The 22,647-nt window shown below is 39.2% G+C and overlaps 1 protein-coding gene across 1 annotated transcript in view; it reads right to left on the bottom strand.

Annotated features, from left to right (window-relative positions):
- The window catches only part of LOC146000030 (reticulophagy regulator 2-like), a 30,926-nt gene extending 24,904 nt beyond the window's left edge, over nucleotides 1-6,022 (bottom strand). The window contains exons 1-2 of the mRNA XM_083137343.1: nucleotides 5,772-6,022; nucleotides 1,584-1,742 (exon numbers count right to left, since the gene is read on the bottom strand). Coding sequence (XP_082993469.1) covers nucleotides 1,584-1,742; nucleotides 5,772-5,983 — 371 coding nt within the window. The 5' untranslated portion in view covers nucleotides 5,984-6,022. The remainder of the gene's footprint in view (nucleotides 1-1,583; nucleotides 1,743-5,771) is intronic.
- Nucleotides 6,023-22,647: the final 16,625 nt, after the last annotated feature.

Below are 22,647 nucleotides of genomic sequence, written 5' to 3'. Positions count from 1 at the left end.
TATGAACACCACGTTTGCATTAATTAAAGTTAGAAAGAAACCAAGAGAAGTATGGAGCAATTACAATATAACTCATATTATTTGATAACGTTAGAACAGAGAATTTAAAAGATTCTATTGCTTTGAAAACCAATAAATAATGTATACATTTATAATACTGCATCTGTTAATCCTTGCCTTTATTTTTAATGCCTTTTGGGTGTTTTCACTTTATCTACAATTCTTGGTTCTGGTTGTAGCATATAAGAGCCATAACCTATGTTAATGAAAATTAATCCAATACAAGAATAAAAGAAGACCAACACAGAAACAGGAACATACCAAAAGATATTTTCACATTTACTGCACCACACCTTTATTATAACATATTTAAACTTTTAGCCTATATGCACATAAAGTGAATTCAAACCTGAATTTTCTATGTAATTGGCCAGTGGTGGTCATGAAGAAAGGTTTCAACTTTTAGCCACTGTACTTGGTTTATCAAAGTTTCAGACTTCTTCTGTTACCATCTTCAGGCTAGGGTACTGTTATGTGTAGAGTCACATACTTCTGGTGATTAAAACATCAAGATTTTTTGGTACAATAAGTGGGAACATTTTGGGATCAAAAGCGGTATAAAAAATGGCTTTTTGCTGTTAAAAATTGTGAATAAAAAACCTAAATTTGATTTTAAAAACTATACTTTTTACTATTCTAATAGTATATTTGTATAGTTATCTGAGTAATAAGTTTATTTCTGTATAAAGGAGTCAATTTTGGATTACAGCAGAATTAATTAATTTTCTGTGTAATTTTTGCATAATTCACAGAAAAATTCAGACTTCAGAAAATGTCATGTCGGTAAATAAACTCTAAATTTGGTGTTTAAGAGTTTATTTCACATTTTGCAGTTCATTTCATATAAAGCTCTTGGTGCAAGCAGTCCTGGGTTTGATTCCGGGTGGGTGACCCCAAAATTTCGGCGTTGACCCAGCGTTGTAAGGACAATTGGGAAGCTACTTTAAGAAGTAGCAGGCTCCGGTCACGGAAGTCAGAAAAACAGTGGCGACGGGATCCAATGCGATGACCACACGTCACTCGATGAAACACCGCTGTGGCAGGCCCTGGCACTTCAAGGTCTGTTGTGCCACAGAACATGGAGGAAAATGCACCTCACACCTTCCAAAAACATGAAAAATTAAACATTACAGTGTGTTATTTCACATTTTGTTTTCGTCAAAAATGAAATATGCACGCTTGCCTCAGTTATGTGGTCATACTTAGGTGATTCCCAAACATGGGATGTGTTTGAGTAACACCTCAGACAGAACAAATCTCTGAAATGTTAATGTGTATATAGAAAACCAGATACATTGGTTAGTCGAAACCATTCATAATAAACCAGAATCTGTAATTCACAAGGCTTGCCTTTAACCTTTCTTCAGGAAGAGTACAGGAAAGAATGATGAATAAAAAGTGCAGCAGTCAGAAAGATTTCTGAAGGTTTAACTTCAGTATCATGTAACATTTCGACCACATCTTGTGTAGTAACACAATTTTACCTGCACCAATAGCAAAAAAATGCCCAATTTTTTACTTACTTTGGATTTACTGGAACCCAATCATCGTCACTTGTAGCAACAGGCCCAGGAACTCTTATTTCAGGCCAGATAGTCTTTACCCATAAGTCATACACTATGAAGAGTAGAATTCCAAAACTTGAAACAGAGTAAAATCTATTTTCGAAAGTGGCTATCAACCTGGAAAGGTACATATTTGTCCATCAATGGATATATGCAGCAGCTTCATTTAACAGTACTATTCTAACATATTTGTGGAAGAAAATTCATTTTTTAAAGAACTTATTGCAAATTAATTTAAAACAATGCAGTTTAAAGAAATGTTATTATTGTATTCCAATATTCAAAATTAGTATGCACTGTCTAAAATAATGAACAAAATTGGGACTGAAGTAATACTATGTTGTCCACTAACAATACGAACAGTAATTTTGATTCTTTTTCCCACACTAATTCATGGGCTTACAGAAATTTAATATCCATGCAGAAATTATCACACACTAGAATCTGTGCTCTTCACAATGCCCTTACTGCAGTGTGCTTGCTAAGAAACCATAGTTGCCACAGTTTTCGGAACCAAACTTTGACAAATTCTCATGTGAGAACTAGAGGAACATAACTTAAAAAATGCAGAGTTCAGATTTTTCAAACAGGTAAGGATGTCGAATTGACCCTTCTTAATAGAAATATGTATGATACATCGTTGGGAAGGGAATGAATCAAGAATTCCAGAAATGCAAAATTTAAGGTGAGGAAACAATTGGAACTGGAAAAAAAGTAGTATTAATTGCCTCCCGATTCTGGGCTCCGCCCCTGGGATAATTGACCTACCTCCCCCTACCATGGCCCCGCCTCCGTGCCGCTACACTCTGGCTACCCGCCTTTTTCTATAGAGTCCCTTTGAATAAAAACATGAAAAAATACGAATGAAAACATGATTTTAAAAAAGTTGAATCCTAGTGAAAATTCGCATATATATTCACGTTGAAAACCAAAGTTCGACCTGGCAATAATGTGTGTTTACAACATGGATTAGGTTCAAGGAAACCAGCTATGACAAGTAATGTAGTAGTATTTTTGGAGCGAATTTACAATACCGGACCCCTTCCCGATTTTTGTAATATTCGCATACTCACTAATTGAGGCCTCCTAATCACGAATTTTTGAAGTTAAAATTTGTGGGTCACGTGTAGAAATTGCATAATAAGCTAAATTGAGTGGTTCATGATCGGAACAGACATGCACGATTGCTCATTATTAACTGGAAGATTTTGTGTTTCCAATACTTAAAAAATGAAATATACATTCATGATATTACTACGACCCCAAATTTTAACTATGTTTACCTAACCTTACCGTGAATGGTTTTTGGGGCTATGCGTAAATGGTTTGCACTGTAAAAAAATGTCAGTTTCGTAGCACTTGAGTGACAAATTTTAACTACAGATTCGTGATAAAGTGTCTTAAAATGTTGACTATGCGAAATATGAACGAATGCTCTGTATTATTAACTCACACCACGTAGATTACTGAACAAGTGAACGCTACATTGAACAAACATGGTTTCCATGCTTGTATACGGAGAACGATCGCGGTAATTGAAAAGCTTATTTTACAACTTCTACACATCAAATAACAATTTCAACACATCTCCCTCACATGTTAACCTTAGATATTTCATCGGGACTACATACTTCGTGAGTATAAGAAGTAGGATAGAAATTACGGAGGGGTCCGGTATTGTAAATTCTTACCATATTTTTTTATTATTTCATAGAAATGTAACTTCAAATTTAGAAATGCACAGTGGCAATTCGAAGTGTTAAATACATACTATTAGCGTACAATATATTTTTTTTTACTTTCAAATGGTAAAACACAAGTGTTGATTGTGCAGTCTAGTCTTCAAACATATCCACTTACTTTGAAGAGCTCTATTTAGAGTCAAATTGACATATCTCCATCTTGTCTCCTTAGCAGAAATTAGTGATTATTATTACAATATTATTTGGGTAAAACTTCGGTATGGTCCCAACACCTCTCACTCGTTAATTTCGTCATTTTTAACATTCGTACTTACCTATTCTGCATTGCGAAAGATTCTGCAAGGTGTTATTTTGCTTTTTTTCACTAAAATAATTTCAATTTGTGACATGAGGAGTAATTATTGCTCTTCCGTAAGACACAATATGGCGAGACAGCTTGACTAGCGTGGTAGATCATCAGTGGGTATTCAGTTTTTCCAACCTTGTCAACTGAAAAATCCCCACGAACCCTTCACGGATAGCCCCACGAACCATGCAAAGATAGCCCCAATTCATGAATAGACCCACGAACCATGCACGGATAACCACACAAACTGAAAAATCCCCACGAACCATGCACAGATAACCCCACAAACCATACACAGCAAGGTTAGGTTGGCTTCGGTTAAGTTAGGTAAACAGTTACAAAAAAAATGTCATCTTCTTGCAAAAAACAGCGTGGTTGGAAACACTGATTGGGAGTTACGTCATCAACCGTTAGCAACATTTGGTTCACGTAGTGCAAGCAAATGAAAGCAACAGCAATTGTGCGTCAGAGATATTTCTGTTGAAAAATACATGATTTCCTTGTGAAATAGATTCCACAATGAAAGAAAATACCTCAAGGAACTTCTAAATGGTACAGAAACACATTTCCGTAAGTAGTTTCGGTACTATTATTGTATGAGGGAAACACCTACAAATCATATATTTCGGACTTGTTTACATTGCTAACGTATTATTTTCGAATGCGGAACATTTCTTAAGATGAAATAATGCATTTCTAACTAAGATAATGTCTATTTCTTCTATTTACGAGTACTTACTGTTACTTGTAGCTTCAAATCTGTAACACATTATGGCCATGATAGCATACTGGTTTAGGGGGCGTTCTGAGTGTGTTTTGTCGATTTATGCAGTGTTGCAACCTCGTTCACTGGAAAATATCTACTTTCATGCCCGGATTTGAAATTATGCTAATATGTCGCAAACCACTGACGTTAGCCCCAAAAACCATTTTCCGTAAGGTTAGGTTAGGTTTGGCAAGCATAGTTAAAAAAAATTAAAAATACTCGACACGTCATGTTCTAGTGAAAACACGGCGAGGCTGAAACACTGGCTATGGGGTTGCATCATCTTAACATACGGAACATTGCACTCTCGTGCAGAAAGCAAATGGCGGGTGCAGAAACAGCATGTCGGACAGAGATTTTCGCAGAAAACAACACGCATTCACATTAAAATGGATCAAATCTACATTCAGGAACTTCCACAATGCTAAAGAAAATGATTTCCGTAAGTACTTTCTCCTGTAAATTTGAAGGAATCTGTTTCCGTCATACGATAATGTTACCAATTTGAACTTCTAAATGCTACAGAAACACATTTCCGTAAGTAGTTTCTTGTGTAAAAATAAAGAAATCCGTTGGGACCATACCGAAGTTTTACCATTATTTGATTTTACTTCTTTTTTTCAAGATATGTCAATCTGACTCTAAGTACAAGAGCTCTTCAAAAGTGAGTAGATACGTTACAGAAAACTGAGAAGGGAAGGGCCCATGAAGATGGCATAAATATAACCAGATTTTTACATCTGTTGATGCTGTGTGCCGTTATGAAAGTTAGAGAAACTTAGATTTATTGTGGTTGTGCTTGTTGCAATAAACACTAAGAAGATAACGAAAATGGTTTGTTGATATAGCCATGCAAAACATGAAGTAACATTTTCATTGTACCAGTCAAAATTAGAACATAAGTATGTCTCTCTATTGTTGTTGGCTTATTTCCTTGTGCAGTATTTTGCATAACATTCTGCGGTGTAAATGGTTGCATCTGAAGGTAAACGAAAAGTTCCATGCTGTTGCAGGTCGGAGATGTAGTATGCCCTGTCATCTTCTTGCGAGTCTTTAGATTTATTTTTGCATATAAACAAGTAATTTAGTCATTCCTCCCTATAGTGGCCGTGTCTTCCCTTTATATGTAATTGGCAGAGCGTAGCTGTCAGTTACCATTTTTTCAGCTGTATATATATTCCACACAATCACTGCGGTTGTTCAGTATTTAGTAGCTCATTATTTTTTTTATTATAAAGCACACTTTAAAAAGACTATGCTAGAAAATATTTTATAAACATAATACTGTACACAAACATTATTTTGATCCATGTACATAAACTGCGACTTACCAAAATGCAAAATTTAAGCACAAAACACAAAATACACTTAAAGTGGTATTTTCCCAAATTAAAATGTTTTGTAGTTTGACAACATATGATTCGTAAGGTCGTAAAACATTCGCAGCTAGTTGTTCCTGTGTTGCACTGTGTTCTTCCTCATTCTTCGAACTTTTCCAAAATCTAAAAACTCGTTCCTTCGCAAATTTTATCATGTTTTCCATATTTACACAGAATATAGTTCACAGACTACTATTGTTGATATGGATGACCTTGAAGTTTATTTTTTCTGAACTAATAACGTCTAACAAGTAAAAATTGGAGTATTAAGTTTTCTATATTATAAAACAATAAAAATATAAATTACCGTAATTATTATTCAATTGAATCTCATGTATTTAATCTTGAACTTTTATGCTGTACAAAAAATAAATATAAACCGGGTGTCGTATGGGACCAGTGTTGCTACATGAAAGGAAATTCCCTTTTCCCAGTAAAATCCTGACCGAATTCTCAGCGAAAAGGGGAAATTTTCCTCTACAAGACGATTTTGTTTATTTTATTTTACGTCGCTTTTCTGTACATTAGGTCAACAGCGACGATGAGGATGTTGATGAGTTTGTGAAATGGCAAATGGGTGACGGAACAAATTGTACATTCGTGCCTGTCCAGGGGAGGCCAACACAAATACGATGACTACAACCATCTTCAACATCAACTACTACTGCTACCATAGAGTACTGTATGTTGCTGCTTATCATCATTATTATAATATTTATTGAATTTATTATATTTACCTGGGGGAAACCCTGGGGGGTAAAGGCGGTCACGACCGGATCAAGAGAGTAGGGGCGTTACCCCCACACCCCCTATACGCCTTCATGGCGTGGAATCCCATTCTCTTTGAGCACAGGCGAGCACTTTTTTTATATATTTCTTTAAATGGAGTGAAAATTGGACATTTGTAAAGGGAAATTGTGGCCTAAGAAATCAGATTGTGGAAACGCTGATGTTGACATTTGTTCAGAGGGCGAATGTGATCTGTGTTTGTTAGCATTTATTTTGTAGTGGAGCTTAAGTGTACTCTGGGGAACTGCGTATGCGAATGTTACATAAAATGTAAATTAAAGGTTGTAATAACATCATTAGTTGTTATTTATTGTACGGTGTGTAAAGCTAACATTAAAAACTTATAGTCTGTATGCCATGTGAAGGATACTTAGTTTCATAGATTGGAGACACATTAAAATCGGATATTTTGTGTATCGCAGGGTTCGTACTTACCAATTGTGTATTGCGGAACATAGTTCAAGGTGCCATTATGCTTTTTACACGAAAACAAACACTTTTTCGACTATAATAACGCATTTTTCTAAGTGCTACCGAATGCACGTAACGGTGCAATATCGCTTACTTTGCGAATGATATCGCTTCTTTTGTTTTCGAATATCATTGTTTCCAACCTTCTTCACCGAAAAATACCTACTATCGTGTTCGTCACGTGTGCAAATTGTACATTATGCACGGGTAGCTGACTGATAACCCCCACGAACCATTTCCGATAAGGTTATGTTTGGTAAGCATAGTTAAAAAAAAAAGGTATTGGAAACACTGACATGATTTCCGGGTCAAATAGATACTACGATGAAAGAAAATACCTCGACTAACGTTGGAAATCTTAGAGAAACTCATTTCCGTAAGTAGTTTCTTCTGTAAAAGTGAAGAAATGTGTCTCCGATGTATGAAACTGTTACCATAATTTGGAAGATATTTTTATTTGTATCTAAAAGAATAGAATATAATGCCTTAGAATAAGTAAAAAGCGACTGCAATTTTCTAGTGAAGACATGCTAGAAAAGGGTAACAGTTTCATATCGGCACAACGTATTTCTTCATTTTTACAGAAGAAACACTTACATAAGTGAGTTCGTGGAGGTATTTTCTTTCATCGTTGACTGTATTTGACCGGGAACTCATGTATTTTTCAAGAGAAATATCTCACCGACGCACAATTGCTATTGCTTTTATTTCTTTCCCCTACGTGAACCGGAAGTTGCGGTTTATTAGTTTATTATGGGAGTGACACCTATAAATCATTTATTTCGCACAATATGGCGTGCACTAGTCACGGATCATCGCGCATCGTGCTTGTGTTTTGTCGATTTGGAGTGAGTATGCAGGGTTTCAACCTTCATAACCGAAAAATACCTACTTTCGTGTTCATTATGTTATCAGAAACCATTGACGGATAGCCCCAAAAATTATTCACGATAGCCCTACGAACCATTGATGGATAGCCCCAAAAAACATTCACGATAGCCCAACGAACCATTGACGGATAGCCCCCAAAAATATTCATGATAACCCCACGGACCATTTCTGGCAAGGTTAGGTTAGGTAAGCATAGTTAAAAAAAAATCATGAAAAAAAGGCACGTTTGGAAACACTGGCGAGACCGCGTGACTTTCGACGCTCACACCATCAGCAGGTACATAATGGAAACAACGGCATAATGTTGTCGCTTTACAGAAAATGCAAGTTCCTTACATAAAAAGTGATTATTTCTTGTTCTGCAGCATTCTATGGTGAAGTTTTCAGTTTCCGTGAAAGAAAATACCTCGAAGAGTTTCGACAATGCTACAGAAACTGATTTCAGTAAGTAGTTTCTCCTGTAAATTTGAAGAAATCCTTTCGGGCAATATCAGATATTTACGGTTACTTGTTATTTCGATTCTGTAACACACATTATGGCGATAGTGTACTGGTTCATCGCACGCTGTGCAAGTGTTTTGTCAATTTATGCAGTGTTGCAATCTTGTACACTAGAAAATACCTACTTTCGTGCCCAGATTTGAAATTATGCTAATACCTCGCAAACCATTGACGTTAGCCCCACAAACCATTTTCTTAAGGTTAGGTTAGGCAAGAATAGTTAGAAAAAAAAAATACTCGACACGTCGTGTTCTAGTGAAACACTGACTACGGAGTTTACGTCATCTAACACATGGAACGTTGTGCTCTCGTGCAGAAAGCAAATGGCGGCAGCAGAAACAGCGTGTCGGACAGAGATGTTCGCAGAAAACAACATGCATTCGCATTAAAATGGATCAAAACTACATTCACGAACTTCCACAATGCTACACAAAATGATTTCCGCAAGTACTTTCTCCTGTAAATTTGAAAAAATCAGTCACCCCCATAGTAAACCACCGCTGTCAGTGTTTCCAACCCCCCTTTTTTTAACTATGCTTGCCTAACCTAACCTTACTGTACTGGAAATGGTTCATGGGGCTATATGTGAATGGTTTTTGGGGCTATCCGTCAATGGTTTGTGGGGCTACCTTTGCATGCAACCCAACCTAACCTTAGAGAAACTCATTTCCGTAAGTAGTTTCTTCTGTAAAAATGAAGAAATGTGTCTCCGATATAACGAACTGTTACCAAAAGTTTGTTCAAATATTGTGTAACATGCATAATTTGAGATAAAGAGGTGACTTCGTCTTGTTAAAGTATTATGCTCAGATAAGTTAATTAGGACTGGACTACAATGTAAAGTGGGATCTGAACTACTGTGCAATGTGCCTTAAGTGAAGATCAAACCTAGAAGCACTTCATTAGCAGGTGACAGCATTACCATTTCCCCATCAGGAAGGTCCTTTTGTCAATGCATTTAATTATATTTCCCAAAAAATATAATTCTGAAGATTGAGTTTGGTGTCGCATCAAAATGACTGCACACTGATGCACCAAACAACTGAAAAACCCATGCATCCATGATATCAGGTCATATCCTGTACATGCGCAGTTTAAAACCTGGTACTCAAAAGATAGTATCAGCACCTGGTGAACCTAGTCATCCAGTTTTTCCTTAGGAAGCAAATACTGTCACCAGGTGCCAAGTGAACTATTTTTACCAGCAGTTTTTATTAAGTAGCATTGCATTATATTTCACACATTGTTAATGTTTTATACCTTAAATAATTTGGACTAACCATTTAGCATAACTTGCAAAAATAAAGATTAATATTAACATTGTAGCAGTGGTCGAAAGTAGTGCGCCACTGTAGCTAGCTACAAAATTTGTAGCTGTAGCGGCGCTAAATTTTGAAAATTGTAGTTGTAGTGAAAATTTCGCTACAGCTACATTTCTTCTCAGCATTTTGGGGTAAATTTTGAATGTGGCAACAGCATTAAAAAATCGACAATAACGGTTACTTTTGCAGGAGGTTCATAAAGACAAAGTCTATTACATGGAAATATGGATAATGTAGATAATAAATATCTTGATATCACAGTATAGGTATCCGCGTAATTTATTTCATTAGTATCTTAATAATTCTAATATCCAGATAACTAACTGACATATATGAATATATTCCAGCTAACAGCTACTTTTTTGAGATTTTGGGGAAATGCCTCATTTGTGGCAACCCTGAAAAAAAAAACCTCGTTTGTGCCACCCTGGAACATATATTGTGAATATCCCTAGTATAAAAGGCAGCAAAATGTCATTAATTACTGTGTAAAACACAACTTGCAGTGCAAAAATGAGTGATCCATTTTCCACTAGAATGACAGCAATAGTGCCAGGAATCAATGGCTCAGTATGTTAACAGAACTCTCGGATTTACACATCAGTTTTCTCAATATATTTCCCTTTAGATTTTCTGTTACTTTTGCTAATCATGACAATGAAGATCATGTTTTATTTAGTAATTATCTTATCTGCAGTCCCGGGTTCGATACCTGGTGGAGGCACATAGTGGTTCGGATCCCACTTTAAACTGTAGGTCCAGTCCCGATTAGCCTTACTGTGCATAAAGTGGACTTAAAACAAGAAGTCAATCAATCTTATCTAGTGTCGCTTTCTGACACTTTTGGCTAATTGTGAGAATGAGGAAAATGATGAAAGACGATGAGCAGCATGGAGAGTGGAGGAGCAAGAGGATGCCATCCTCCAGGCATCTTTCCTAGTTTTTATTTGGAGTCCACTTTATGCACAGATAAGCAAATCGAGACTGGTTTCGAACCACTATGTGACTTAACTCAATATTTATTCTCAAGGAAAATATGTTGATATACTCTATGTGATCAAAAGTATCCGGACACGCCGTGAAACGTGTGTTTATCATAGACGGTGACACAGTACTGCCATCTACTGCATGGAACACATAGTCAGCGAACTCAGTACTCTACAGACAGTGTGAGACAGCAGTATGGGATGGTCTGACGAACTTCCAGACTTTTAACGTGGTCAGTTGGTTAGATGCCACTTGTGCAGGATGTCTGTGTGTGAGATTTCCACTCTCCTAAACATCCCTCTGTCCACTGTTTCCAATGTTATAGTGAAGGGATGTGTACAATCCAAAAGCGTGCAGGCCAACCTCCCATGTTGACCTCCAGAGACCATCGAGTGTTGAAGAGGGTCGTACAGCATTATCGTCAATCATCCATCGCCACCGTCACACAGGAATTCCGAACTGCATCAGGATCTACTCCAAGCACCATTACTGTTTGGCACAAGGTGCGGCAACTTGGTTTCCATGGCCGAGCAGGTGCCCATAAGTCAAACATCACACAGACAAATGCCAAATGCCGCCTCGTGTGGTGCAAGGAGCGTCGAAACTGGAGCACAGAACAGTGGAAAACCGTTGTGTGGAGTGATGAATCACAGTACACAATGTGGTGATCCGATGGTAGGGTGTGGGTGTGGCGAATGCCTGGTGAACGACATCTACCAGCCTGTATAGTGCCGACAGTGAAATTCGGAGGTGGCGGGGTTACAGTGTGGTCATGTTTCTCCTGGAGGGGGCTTGGCCCCCTTGTTGCTTTACATGGCAATCTCACGGCACAAGCCTACGTTGACATTTTAACAGCTTTCATGTTGCCTACCGTCGAAGACCAGTTCGGGGATGACCAACCAATGTGTCTTTCAACACGACCGAGCACCCGTCCATACTCCAGGGCCTGTGGGGGAGTGGTTTGACGACAACAACGTCCCACTAATGGACTGGCCTGTGCAGAGTCCTAATTTGAATCCCATAGAACATCTCTGGGATGTTTTGAAATGCCGACTTCGTGCTAGACCACACCGATCCACATCGATACCTCTTATCATTTTGGCGCTGTGCGAGGAATGGACTGCCATTCCTCAGGAAACCTTCCGGCACCTGTGAAAGTATGCCTGTGAGAGTGAACGCTGTCATCAAGGCTAAGGGTGGGCCTACACTGTATTGACTGCCAGTGTTCTCGATGAAGGATTGCCCAAACTTGTACTTTATTTTAAGGTGGGTGTCCGGATACTTCTGATCACATAGAGTATAAATGTAAATAATTCTACCAAATGTTATTTATGTATAGTTGTAATAAATAATTTTGTGTCATCCTAATTGCACTACTCATATATCAAATTTGAATTGACCTGCCGCTTACATAGGTACGTTATTCTGAAACACTATGTTGAAAATAAGCAACTGAAGTAACACTGCTATCAAAATTACCGAATGACTGGAATCATGATAATAAATAACATAATCTATTTTCCAGCAAGTACAACTATCATACTAGGGTCTTCTTTGGAATATCTATGCGGTTGGTAATTTTTTTATGCAAAAGTAGCGAGTAGTGAACAGGAGTAGCGTAGCGAGCTACTTCTTGCAAAATGTAGCTGTAGCTGTACATCGAATTAAGGACTCAAAAATGTTGATATGAGCATTTGTCCACCATCTAGTGGCAGTATGAGGAAGTACGATGTCCAAACATTACTCAGGATTGCTAACTCCGTAAATGTACGGCAAATGACAGTTGAAATAAATTTTGAATTCAACTCCGTATATATATGTGATCTGCACATTAGAGAAGGTCGTAAACTCCGTATATATACGTGATTAGCACACTAAGTGTTAAGGGCAATTTTGAGAGTTTATGATCATAATTGCTTTCTATGGAGCTGATTACATGTTGGTACAAAATTAAAAAAATCCACTCAATTTTTATATATGTGTTGAAGTGTATGTAAATGCTTACATTTCTCTTCATATTATATTTTTTTCATTTGCCAGGAACTGTGCTGCATTGCTGGAATTGTGCTGAAAGTATAACACAGTATTCCCCTCATCTCTCAATTATGATAGGCAATTTTGTCCTATCCTTAACTGAATGATGAGTCTTACAGAAGGTATTCTGTCACAAAAGAAATGCCTGAAACATACACAAACAATAGTGAAAACACCCGGGGGACGTGTGTACATGGAAGATGGACATACAGTACACAAAATGAAAGATACCTGTTTGGGCTTTGTTGCTGATGATAAGCCTGACCTCCAAGTGGCAGAAGTGTTACCAGGATTGTACATGGGATCACAAGATGTAGCTCAAGATTATAACTTGTTAAGTGCACATAACATCACTCATGTTTTAAGTTTGGGGATTGAGTGTCCTGCATATGAAAATATCACGTACAAATTTGTGTATTTTCTGGATCTTCCAGAAGAACCACTTTCGAAGATTTTAGGTGAATGTTTTCAGTTCATTGATGAAAGCAGAAATAGTGGAGGTTGTGTTTTTGTTCATTGTAATGCTGGTGTTTCTAGATCAGCTGCTGTTGTGATAGCGTACGTAATGAAGACAAGGTCACTTTCTTTTACAGAAGCGTATAGTTACGTGAAGGCACGTCGGGCAGCAATTCAACCCAATCCAGGTTTTGTTGAACAATTGAAAAAGTTATAGTAAGTGCTATAAGTGTATAATTTCAGTAGTGAAATTCTGAAGCACAGGATCTTGAAATTAGGTAGTGTGTGAATACTCCAATGCAGGTGCTGCAATCGATCATGACAATACCAACCCCACCAAGCTGTTTCCAGTGCACTAACCCACATTTACAGAAGAACCATTATCCAGAGTGCAAATTACAAGGACCTTCCACAGCTGCTGTGTATACCTAAAAGTGTCTTCAAAAATCCTACTCATTCGACCAGAAGAATAACACACACCTGCTATTGCAAGGACAAGTGGGAGCAGTGTAGTAAGAAAATGAAGCAGGATTTATGGATTATGTGCCAAAGTGTATCAGCAAGAAACAATTTAGGAAATTTTAGGAATACAAAAATGCACTCAATAAAAGATCTGTTTGAACAAATACACATGAGGTTACAATTGAAGGAGGGAATGCAGTAATTGTGAACATGTGTAACTTTAAGTAACATGTTACAAAAGAAACAATCAATATTGGAATAAAACATGTAATTTTTTCCTCAAATCAAAACATGTTGAAATAAAATAACAATGTTATTAAATATACTAGCCGACCGTACTTTTTTAGAGTAGATGTTGCAGACAGACATTGTTTCTAGTCAACAGTAGTGATGCAAGGAAAGTCTTCGGGGTAAAGAGTGCTACAGGGTTGTTATTCATATGTCTGTTAAGGGACCATCTTACCATTCAGGTCTGATGGAACAGAGTAGTGTTGCCACATTGGATTGGCAGAAGAGCCAAATCATACCAAAAATTGGTGCTGTGCTATGATCATAGTATGGTCCCAAACAGGGATCCTGGGTTCTATCATCTAAAGGTGAGAGAAGAGGGAACTACAAAGCAATATTTTAATTCTTGCAGCTTTCTTGGTGGCGAATGATGATGAGATTTTCTCGGGATATTAACCAAGTGATTTCCAGATAGATTTTCGAGCTTTCGAGCTAATATCAATATCACCTTCAGGGAATGAAGATTGACTTTAATCCTTAACCTTTAGTACGCCGTGTGGTGTGACGAAAGTAAGCCCAGTGTCACCGAGGCTTTGAGCGTGAAATTTGAATTTGTATACATAATGGAGGAAAATCGTAATAACTCTGGCACTATGGGACCAATCTACTTCTGATAACTTTTGTTTTGCAGGTAATACATCGGTGCATGCAACCATGTAAAATTTGGATGCCCCAACCGCGGAGGGGTTACGGGCGGGGACTGCATCCCCCGAATTTCAATGAAAAGAACATAAAAATGAGGAGTTTGCCCCCTCTTCTCCAACTACTTTGGGGAGAAAACCGGAACTTTTTTTTTTTTTTTTTTTCAAAGAATGGACTTTCCGCAAGAGAATGAAACTTGATTCATGTTCGCTGGTGCAATACAATTTGAATAATAAGGAAATACGTGAAACTTTTTTTTTTTCCTCAAAACAGCGAATTTGCATATTATTCATAAAATTGTTATAACTCTGACACTATGGGACCAATCTACTTCGGATAACTTTTGTTTTGCAGGTAGAACATCATTGCATGGAACCATGTAAAATTTGGATGCCCCAACTGCGGGGGGGGGGGGGGGTTACGGGCGGGGGCTGCATCCCCCGAATTTCAATGAAAAAACATAAAATGTGGAGTTTGCCCTCTCTTCTCCAGCTACTTTGGGGAGAAAACCAGAAGAAAGAAAAAAAAACCTTTCACAAAATAATGAAACTTGTTTCATGTTCCTAGCTGCCATACAAAGTGAAATAAGTCTCATTATGTGGAACAATGCAATGACTAAAATATTATGTTGGGTTACAATATTTGGCAAACCGTTTGAAAAAGAGACATGATCGAGGGCTAGTTAGTTATATATAACACAGCAAAATAATTAGGGTTATATAAATAGGTACTCACCATCTATTGTACTGCGTGATACTTCTCAAAACAGGGATCAAGGCACAGAAAAACAAGACACTTTTTGCACTGAATAAACGTGTGGCGGAAAACTTTTTTCTTGTTGCACACTTTGCATCTCGTGCGCTTGCTGGTCTTTCTAGGCCAATGCTTGCTAGCAGAAACTTCCAATCTTACCATCTCAGGGGGAGGTGGATGATCAACAATCAAAGGTCTAGAAGGACCAGCCTGCTCCATAGATCCCCGCCGAACCAACTCTTCATACAAAGCTATCCGGAAGTCTCGATGTCTGCGAGTCGGGGAGACCTGGCTGAGGAGGATGTATGCATTGAGGATGCTTTGGTTTAGAAGGTAGAAAAACAGTTTATTGGTCCACTTTATCGTCCTTCTGTCAGTCAGGTATGTACATGTCATTCTGTCAGCCTTATCCACGTAACCCATATTCCTATTGTAGTCTAGTATGATCTGGGGCTTCAAAGGGTTGCCGTGGTCGTCAGTGAAGTTTCCTTGTGCAGGGGGTTTGTGAAAATTTGGCAACACACGGACGTCACGTTTCTCCTTCCAACGTATAGCTGTCAGGTCCCCCTTTGTATACACGTCCAGGTCACCACGTTTGGTCTTCCCCGTTTTCAAGTCAGTGGGCATGGAACGCTGATTCTTATTGACAGTTCCGCAACATTGGGTGCCCTTTGTTGCGAGATCATCAAAAAGTTCGGGAGAGGTAAAGTAATTGTCCATAAAAAGTTTATGACCAATTCCTTGTACTCTCTTACTTAGTTCCATGACCAGGGCATGGGTGGCTGTCACAGTTGGAGTCTGTCTGGCACTGTCCTTTCCAACGTAAACTAACATATCAACAGTATATCACAAAGCAAGTACAGCTTTATGCCAAATCGCTTGTGCTTCTTTGGGATATATTGCTTGAAAAGCACCTTTCCCTTGTAAAGAACAATAGCCTCGTCAATAGCTACGTGTTCCGTCGGGTGATACAAGTCGAAGTAACGTTGTCTCAGATGTTCTAGAACCTGTCGTAGTTTCCAAAGTCGATCGGTGTTGTCTTGAGGGGAAGAGTTGTCGGCAAAGTGCAGGAAAGCTAGGATGTGTCGGAAACGGTTGCGTGACATAACATGTCAGACCCAAGGTGTGTGGAAGGAATTTGGCTGCCAGTAAGAGTCCATGTAGTCATGCTTGTTATGTCCAAAATAGATCCAGAGGGCAAAGAAAAGGAATAATTCTCCAAGGGTGATGGGGGGGTTCTACCCTGGACGGATTATTCTCATCGACAAATTGGTGGTAGTATCGGTTAGATTCTACCAGAAGAATGTCGAGAAGAGCATCCGTCCAGAATAGGCGGAAAGAATCGAAAGGTGAAGAATCTGGAGTCAAATCTGAGGTCTTGGGTCCGGGCCGACCAGTAAAAGGTAAAGGAGTTGGACCCTGAACATGAGAGGTGCGCGGGCCCCAGGTTGATGAACTTGATGACGTCGATGATGATGCTGTTGGGAGAGGAGAGTCATTTTAATCCGAAGAAGAATCAGATATCCCCCCCCCACATCAACATCATCATCAAAGTCATCATCTTGATCAACATCTGATCCCATGCTTTCACATTCATTGTCCGTATCATATAAAAGCTCATCGATCTCCCTACCGCATAATCGTTTCCTTCCGGACATATTTCCACAAAGAGCCGAGTCAACAGGGAACAAATGGATTCACAGTAGCTACACAAGATGCAAGTGCGAACGAAAAAAATCAGAAGCACATATCACAAAAAAATTACCCAACACAAGTTCAACACAAAACACGGTCTTTCACAGCCACTGCTCTGAACGTCTATGGCGAGGCCTTTCCTAAACAGAGGAGGGGAGGGAGCCTTTGCAATCCTTTGTTTTGTCTATACTTCTGGATACTCATGATTCTGGCTTCTGGCCTCGGGCTGTCGTCAGGCTTCATTGCATTTCTAACATAGAGGCGACAGAAAGCTGACACCGCTAAACCTCTTCCACTCCAGCCTCTCCTTGACCCCCCCCCCCCCCTTGCTACTACAGCTGGATCACCAGGTCTAAACACAAAGAAGAATGTGTGCCTTATCAGTACTAAATCACAGCGTTGGAAGCTTGGAGGAAAACAACATCATAAATACCAAGCATTCATTGTGTCTGTCAAGTGTGAGCCCAAACACGTGACATATTCCGAGAAAGGAGGAGGGGGGGATTTGGAATTTTCGTAAACACATGTTCCGGAACCGAACTGTCAGTGTTTCAACCTCAATATACAAATATAAGTGTAGCAAACCCTCGATAATTGTATCTAAAGCTGTTTGTTCCATATATGCAACCGCGGCTGACAGGGACATACTTTTTTTTGTTCCACATGGAACGGTGGGGGACTAAAGGTTAAAGATAAGAGTGATGTTAATTCTCAAAAGCTCTGAAGCCTATTTGGAAATCACCTGGTTGATATTCCGAGAAAACCCCTTAATCAAAGCAATGTCTTGTATTCACACTGAAAGGAAGGGGTTATTGAACGTCTTCTTCGTTGTTCTTGCCAGTTTCTGCCCTGGAGTTATCGCAGCATGGTATGGCAACAATAGTCCAACTGGACGTCAGTGCATACAGGATATGTTTTCATAGGCTGGATTGTAATGGTGGATTCTGGGGGGGGGGTATACAATAAAATATTTAGTAATTATAATATTTAATCTTCATTCTAAAAGTTGTTCAAAAACAGAAAATGGTACTCGGGGGGCATTTTAAACGGGGGGGTTTGCACACCACGTTCGTTTTACCAGAATTCTTTATTACATTCATTTGAAAATTTCGGGGGGGGGGGGCTTTAGCAAGAAAAAGAGGACAACACAACAGACAGGCTATTCGATGGATTTTTGCACTTCTTATTAGTTGAGGTTCCTTCTAAGGATATGTGGATAAATCAGAGTTGTAAGAAAATAAATTTAGTACATCACTTGCACATGAATACAACTTATTCTTTCCTGAATGTTCTCTGGCAAGAAATCTTAGAATGAGGAGTTGAATGGGCACAGCAGCGAGTGTTTATTCACTTCAAAGTTATTTCTTAATAGTTATTGAACACAAAACAGACTTTCAGAATGAATGGCTGATGAGCAAGTAACAGTCCAAAACTGAGCAAAATCAAATTGAGGTGTTTTTTTTTTTTTGGCTATTCAGCTCTAAGCATTAAACACAATAAAAAAAAATTTAAAATACAGAAGGTTGTTCGCTTTACATCCGACCATTTTTGACAGGCACTCACCTTAAACGATACCGTGCTGCCACCATCGATCATGTTCTATTGGACCCCCAGCATTGTGGACTTTGGTATCGCAGTTTCCATTGCAGCAAGCTCCGGCGCAGGACAGGCATGGGAATTCTGTCCCACTCCTCCCTGCAAGCTTTCCATAGACCATCGAGGGGGCGCGGGCAGCGATGTTGAAGACGTCGTTTCAACAGTCCAAATGTGCAAAAATCCATTGGATTGGCATCTGGGCTTTTCACAGGAATGTCTTCAAACGGAATGACACGAATTCCTAATTCCTCTGCTGTTTCGTGATAAAAACGTAGTGATGTTCTGGCGGTATGACTAGAAGCCTTGTCCATAAGGATCATCAACTGGTTCGCGTCCATTCCATACAATTGTGGGATGTCTCTCTGATAGATAGGTGTCAGAATGGAGTCTTGGAAGTATCTGGCATTCACCTTCACATTTTTGTCCACCTTGAGTATCATCAACTTACCCTCATATCCGAATCCTCTCACAACCATAAAGCCACGAGGGAACCTTTCCCTGCACTGACGAACAAAGTTGCTGTGCCCCTTGCAGTCAATGTCACGGTATGTGATCACCCAAATGTGACCACCAGCAGTGAGATGGACGTATGATTCATCCATTGTGACAACTTTCTTCCATTTGGAACCCGCCAGGTACTTTTCATAGTTTCCTGTAGTTCATCTCACGTTCGGCAATGTGACACGGTAGAAGGTGGTGTACACGGGCCTTCCGCACACACTTCAACCTGAGGCGCTTGCGAATTGTTTTGTTCACAGTTGACGGTGCGAGGTGAAATCTGTGGGCCATATCACGTTGAGTCGGGGGATTTTCTTGGCATGCCAATTGACGGATCCCCCTTCGCACTACGGGTGACACTTTGCTTGCAGTCCTCCTGGTGGTTTTCGTGGGTGAATGTTTCGTAAGGAGAGCCTGTTGTGTGTAACGGGCCACAATAGCTTTCGCAGTAGTTATCCCAAGTGTTAACCCATTCTCCCGACACTCTTTCACGATGCGTACATATGAAAACTTAGCATGGAAAAGGGCCATTACGTAACCCTCCCAATACTGGTTGATTTTCGGTGCCATTTGATAACATTCACTACCAACACTCGCGCACCTACAAGGTCAGACACAACACTGCTCCCGCCAGCAGACCCATAGTTTCAGCATGATATGCCAGGTGGCAGCACCAAATCGAAAATGGTCGGATATAAAGCGAACAACCTCTGTACTCATACCACCAGACAATATCGGCTCCTTATCTTCAGTGGAAATCCATTCCTATCAAAGTTTTAGTAATTACAGTGCAACCTCGATTTTATGTTCTTCAGAGGACCAAGCTGAAACACTTAACATGCAGGAAAATGTAAAATCGAGAAATATTTTATAGCATTTTGCTATGTTGGGACCATCAAGATTGAATGTATAATGCAGGAAACTGTAAAATCTGGGAACGTAAAATTGGGGTTCCACTGTAGTTTTTATTTATCTGTTATCAGTTTATGATTCTAAAGCCAGTAAAATTATTTATGATGGCTTCTGATTGCTATTTTCATGGTTGATGTAGGTTTAATTCTTTTCATTCTATTTATATAATATTTTTAGCACGTTTTAAATTTTACAACTAATGTGAAGGAAAAATATTATATTTACATCTATACACATTCTTGTAGCCATCTGATATTATTTATCATCATTGCAAATGAAAAGTGTGAAATACGAGGGGATATCAAAGACTAATTGAGTACATTTTTTACAGCCAAACGTAAACGTATTTACAAAAACTGAAATATACATTTGGAAGTACATATATATTTTGCCACGAGATGGCAGGTGTGTGCACTCTGAGAGGCAGTTGTTTCAAGATGGCAGATACGCTAGAGACGTTCGACACAACTAGTTGAGCTGCGGAGTGTGATTCGGTTTATGTGGTCAAAGGGACAGAAACCACCTGAAATCTATTGCGAGTTGTGTGCAGTTTATGGCAAAACAAGCATGACATTCACAAATGTCTGTAACTGGTGTGCAAAGTTCAACACAGGGCATGTAAATGTCTTCGATGAACCTCATTCTTGACGGCCTCGCATATCCCACACACAGAATGTTGACGCTGTGGAGGTATTGACTCAGGAGGACCGGCGGTCAACAATCCAAACAACAGCAGATGCAGTAGGCATTTCATATGTCAGTGCATACACCATCATCCATGAAGAACTTTGGTATCGCAAAGTGTCCGTGAGATGGGTCCCAAGACAGCTCACACAACCGCATATGGAGGACCGTATGGGATACAGTCTTCAGCATTTGCTCCGGTACCATAGGGCTGGAAACGAGTTCCTCGACCGCATTGTTACTGGGGACGAATCATGGGTTTTTCATTACACCCCTGAACGAAAGCGACAAGAGTATGGTATGGAAACTCATCCCCACCCAAAAAAATCAGGACAATCCCATCTGCAGGAAAGGTTTTGCTTACTGTTTTCTGGAACAGCCAGGGTTGATTTTGGGGTAAAACGAGCAACTGTTAATGGTGCTGCATATTATGCCACACTGGATCGTCTACGAGCTGCTCTGCGCCGTAAGCTTCCAACAAAATCTCTGGAGGAGGTAATCATTCTCCACGACAATGCTCGTCCCCATGTGGCTGCATCAGTGACACAAAAAGTCAATTCCTGGCATTGGGAAATTCTCAAGCATCCAACATACAGTCCAGACACTCCAGCTGCAACACGGACGTTGTGACAGCCATGCATCCATTGATTACACGTTCAGCCGAACAATTTCTACTGCATGGGCATCGAAAAATTGGGTGTCACGGTGGGACAAATTTATAAATGTGACTGGATGTTATGTGGAAAAGTAGAGTAATGTTCAACCTTCAAAATGTATATTTCAGTTTGGCTGTAAAAAATTTACTCAATTACTTTTTGATATGCCCTTGTATTTTCAAAGAAGCAGAATCAACCAAGCAAAAAAGAAGTGGAGAGGCATTATCCCCCCCCTGGATTTTGGATGCAGTTTTGCAAAACCCATGATGCCTGTGTAACAAGTTGAGGCCAAGTGACTCCTTAGCTTGACTTGAGATGGGCAGTCACTTGAAAGTAGATGACATAATTTGGTGTTACAACTAAGGGAGTACGGGCATAATCTGGACTTGAAACAAAATTTGCCAAAGCCAACTGGCTTCCATCTACCACATAAAGCTTAAAGGATAGGATTTTTAGGCTATCTGGAATATGATGGATTCAATCACATGCTTCAAAATGAAGGGAATCATAAAATTCAATTCCGGTTCAGGAGAGAAAATCAGCAAGTGTAAATGGGTTCTAGACTAAAGAACCTTTCTATGATCTAAAGTATTCTAATTCGATCCAGGAATATTTTTTTCTGTATGAATTTATATACGGTCCAAGTTCCATATTGAAATGAAACAATATGCAACTTGGACCAAATTTAAATTGAGCGAGAAAAAAAGGTTCTGGTCCTTTTGTGGAAACCATTAGAATTTATGGATTCTTAGACCTTTAACAACCCTGGCTCTAGTAGTATTCTTATTAAGTATTTCTTTTATTTTATATCACCTTTCTGCCCTTTTAAGTTAATTGCAACTGAGGATGATTTGATAATTAGATGAGACCGAGGGGACAGAAAGGAATGCCCATGTCATGCCTTGCACCATCGGCAACGAGGTCCTAAGTTCAGTACTCAATGTGCTTGGCCAACCTGTGGTATTTGTAGTCACGGACACTTCTGGGTTGTTACACTGTCATTAGCTATCAATGGGAATGTTACAATCCAGAAGTGTCTGTCACTGTACTAGATGCATCAAATGGGGTGTTGGACAGTCCATGTTTAATAACATGGACATGGTAAGACAGATGGAGTTCTTAGGATCATGCACACTCCATATAGTCCAGTTTTGTTAAACTTTTGTGTCCAACAGAGATAAAATGCACATA

The sequence above is a fragment of the Lepisma saccharinum genome, chromosome 16, assembly GCF_977018435.1.
Source record: "Lepisma saccharinum chromosome 16, izLepSacc3.1, whole genome shotgun sequence".
Classification (NCBI taxonomy): domain Eukaryota; kingdom Metazoa; phylum Arthropoda; class Insecta; order Zygentoma; family Lepismatidae; genus Lepisma; species Lepisma saccharinum.
Note: the sequence above shows the minus strand (reverse complement) of the source record. Positions and strands in the feature narration are given on the sequence as shown.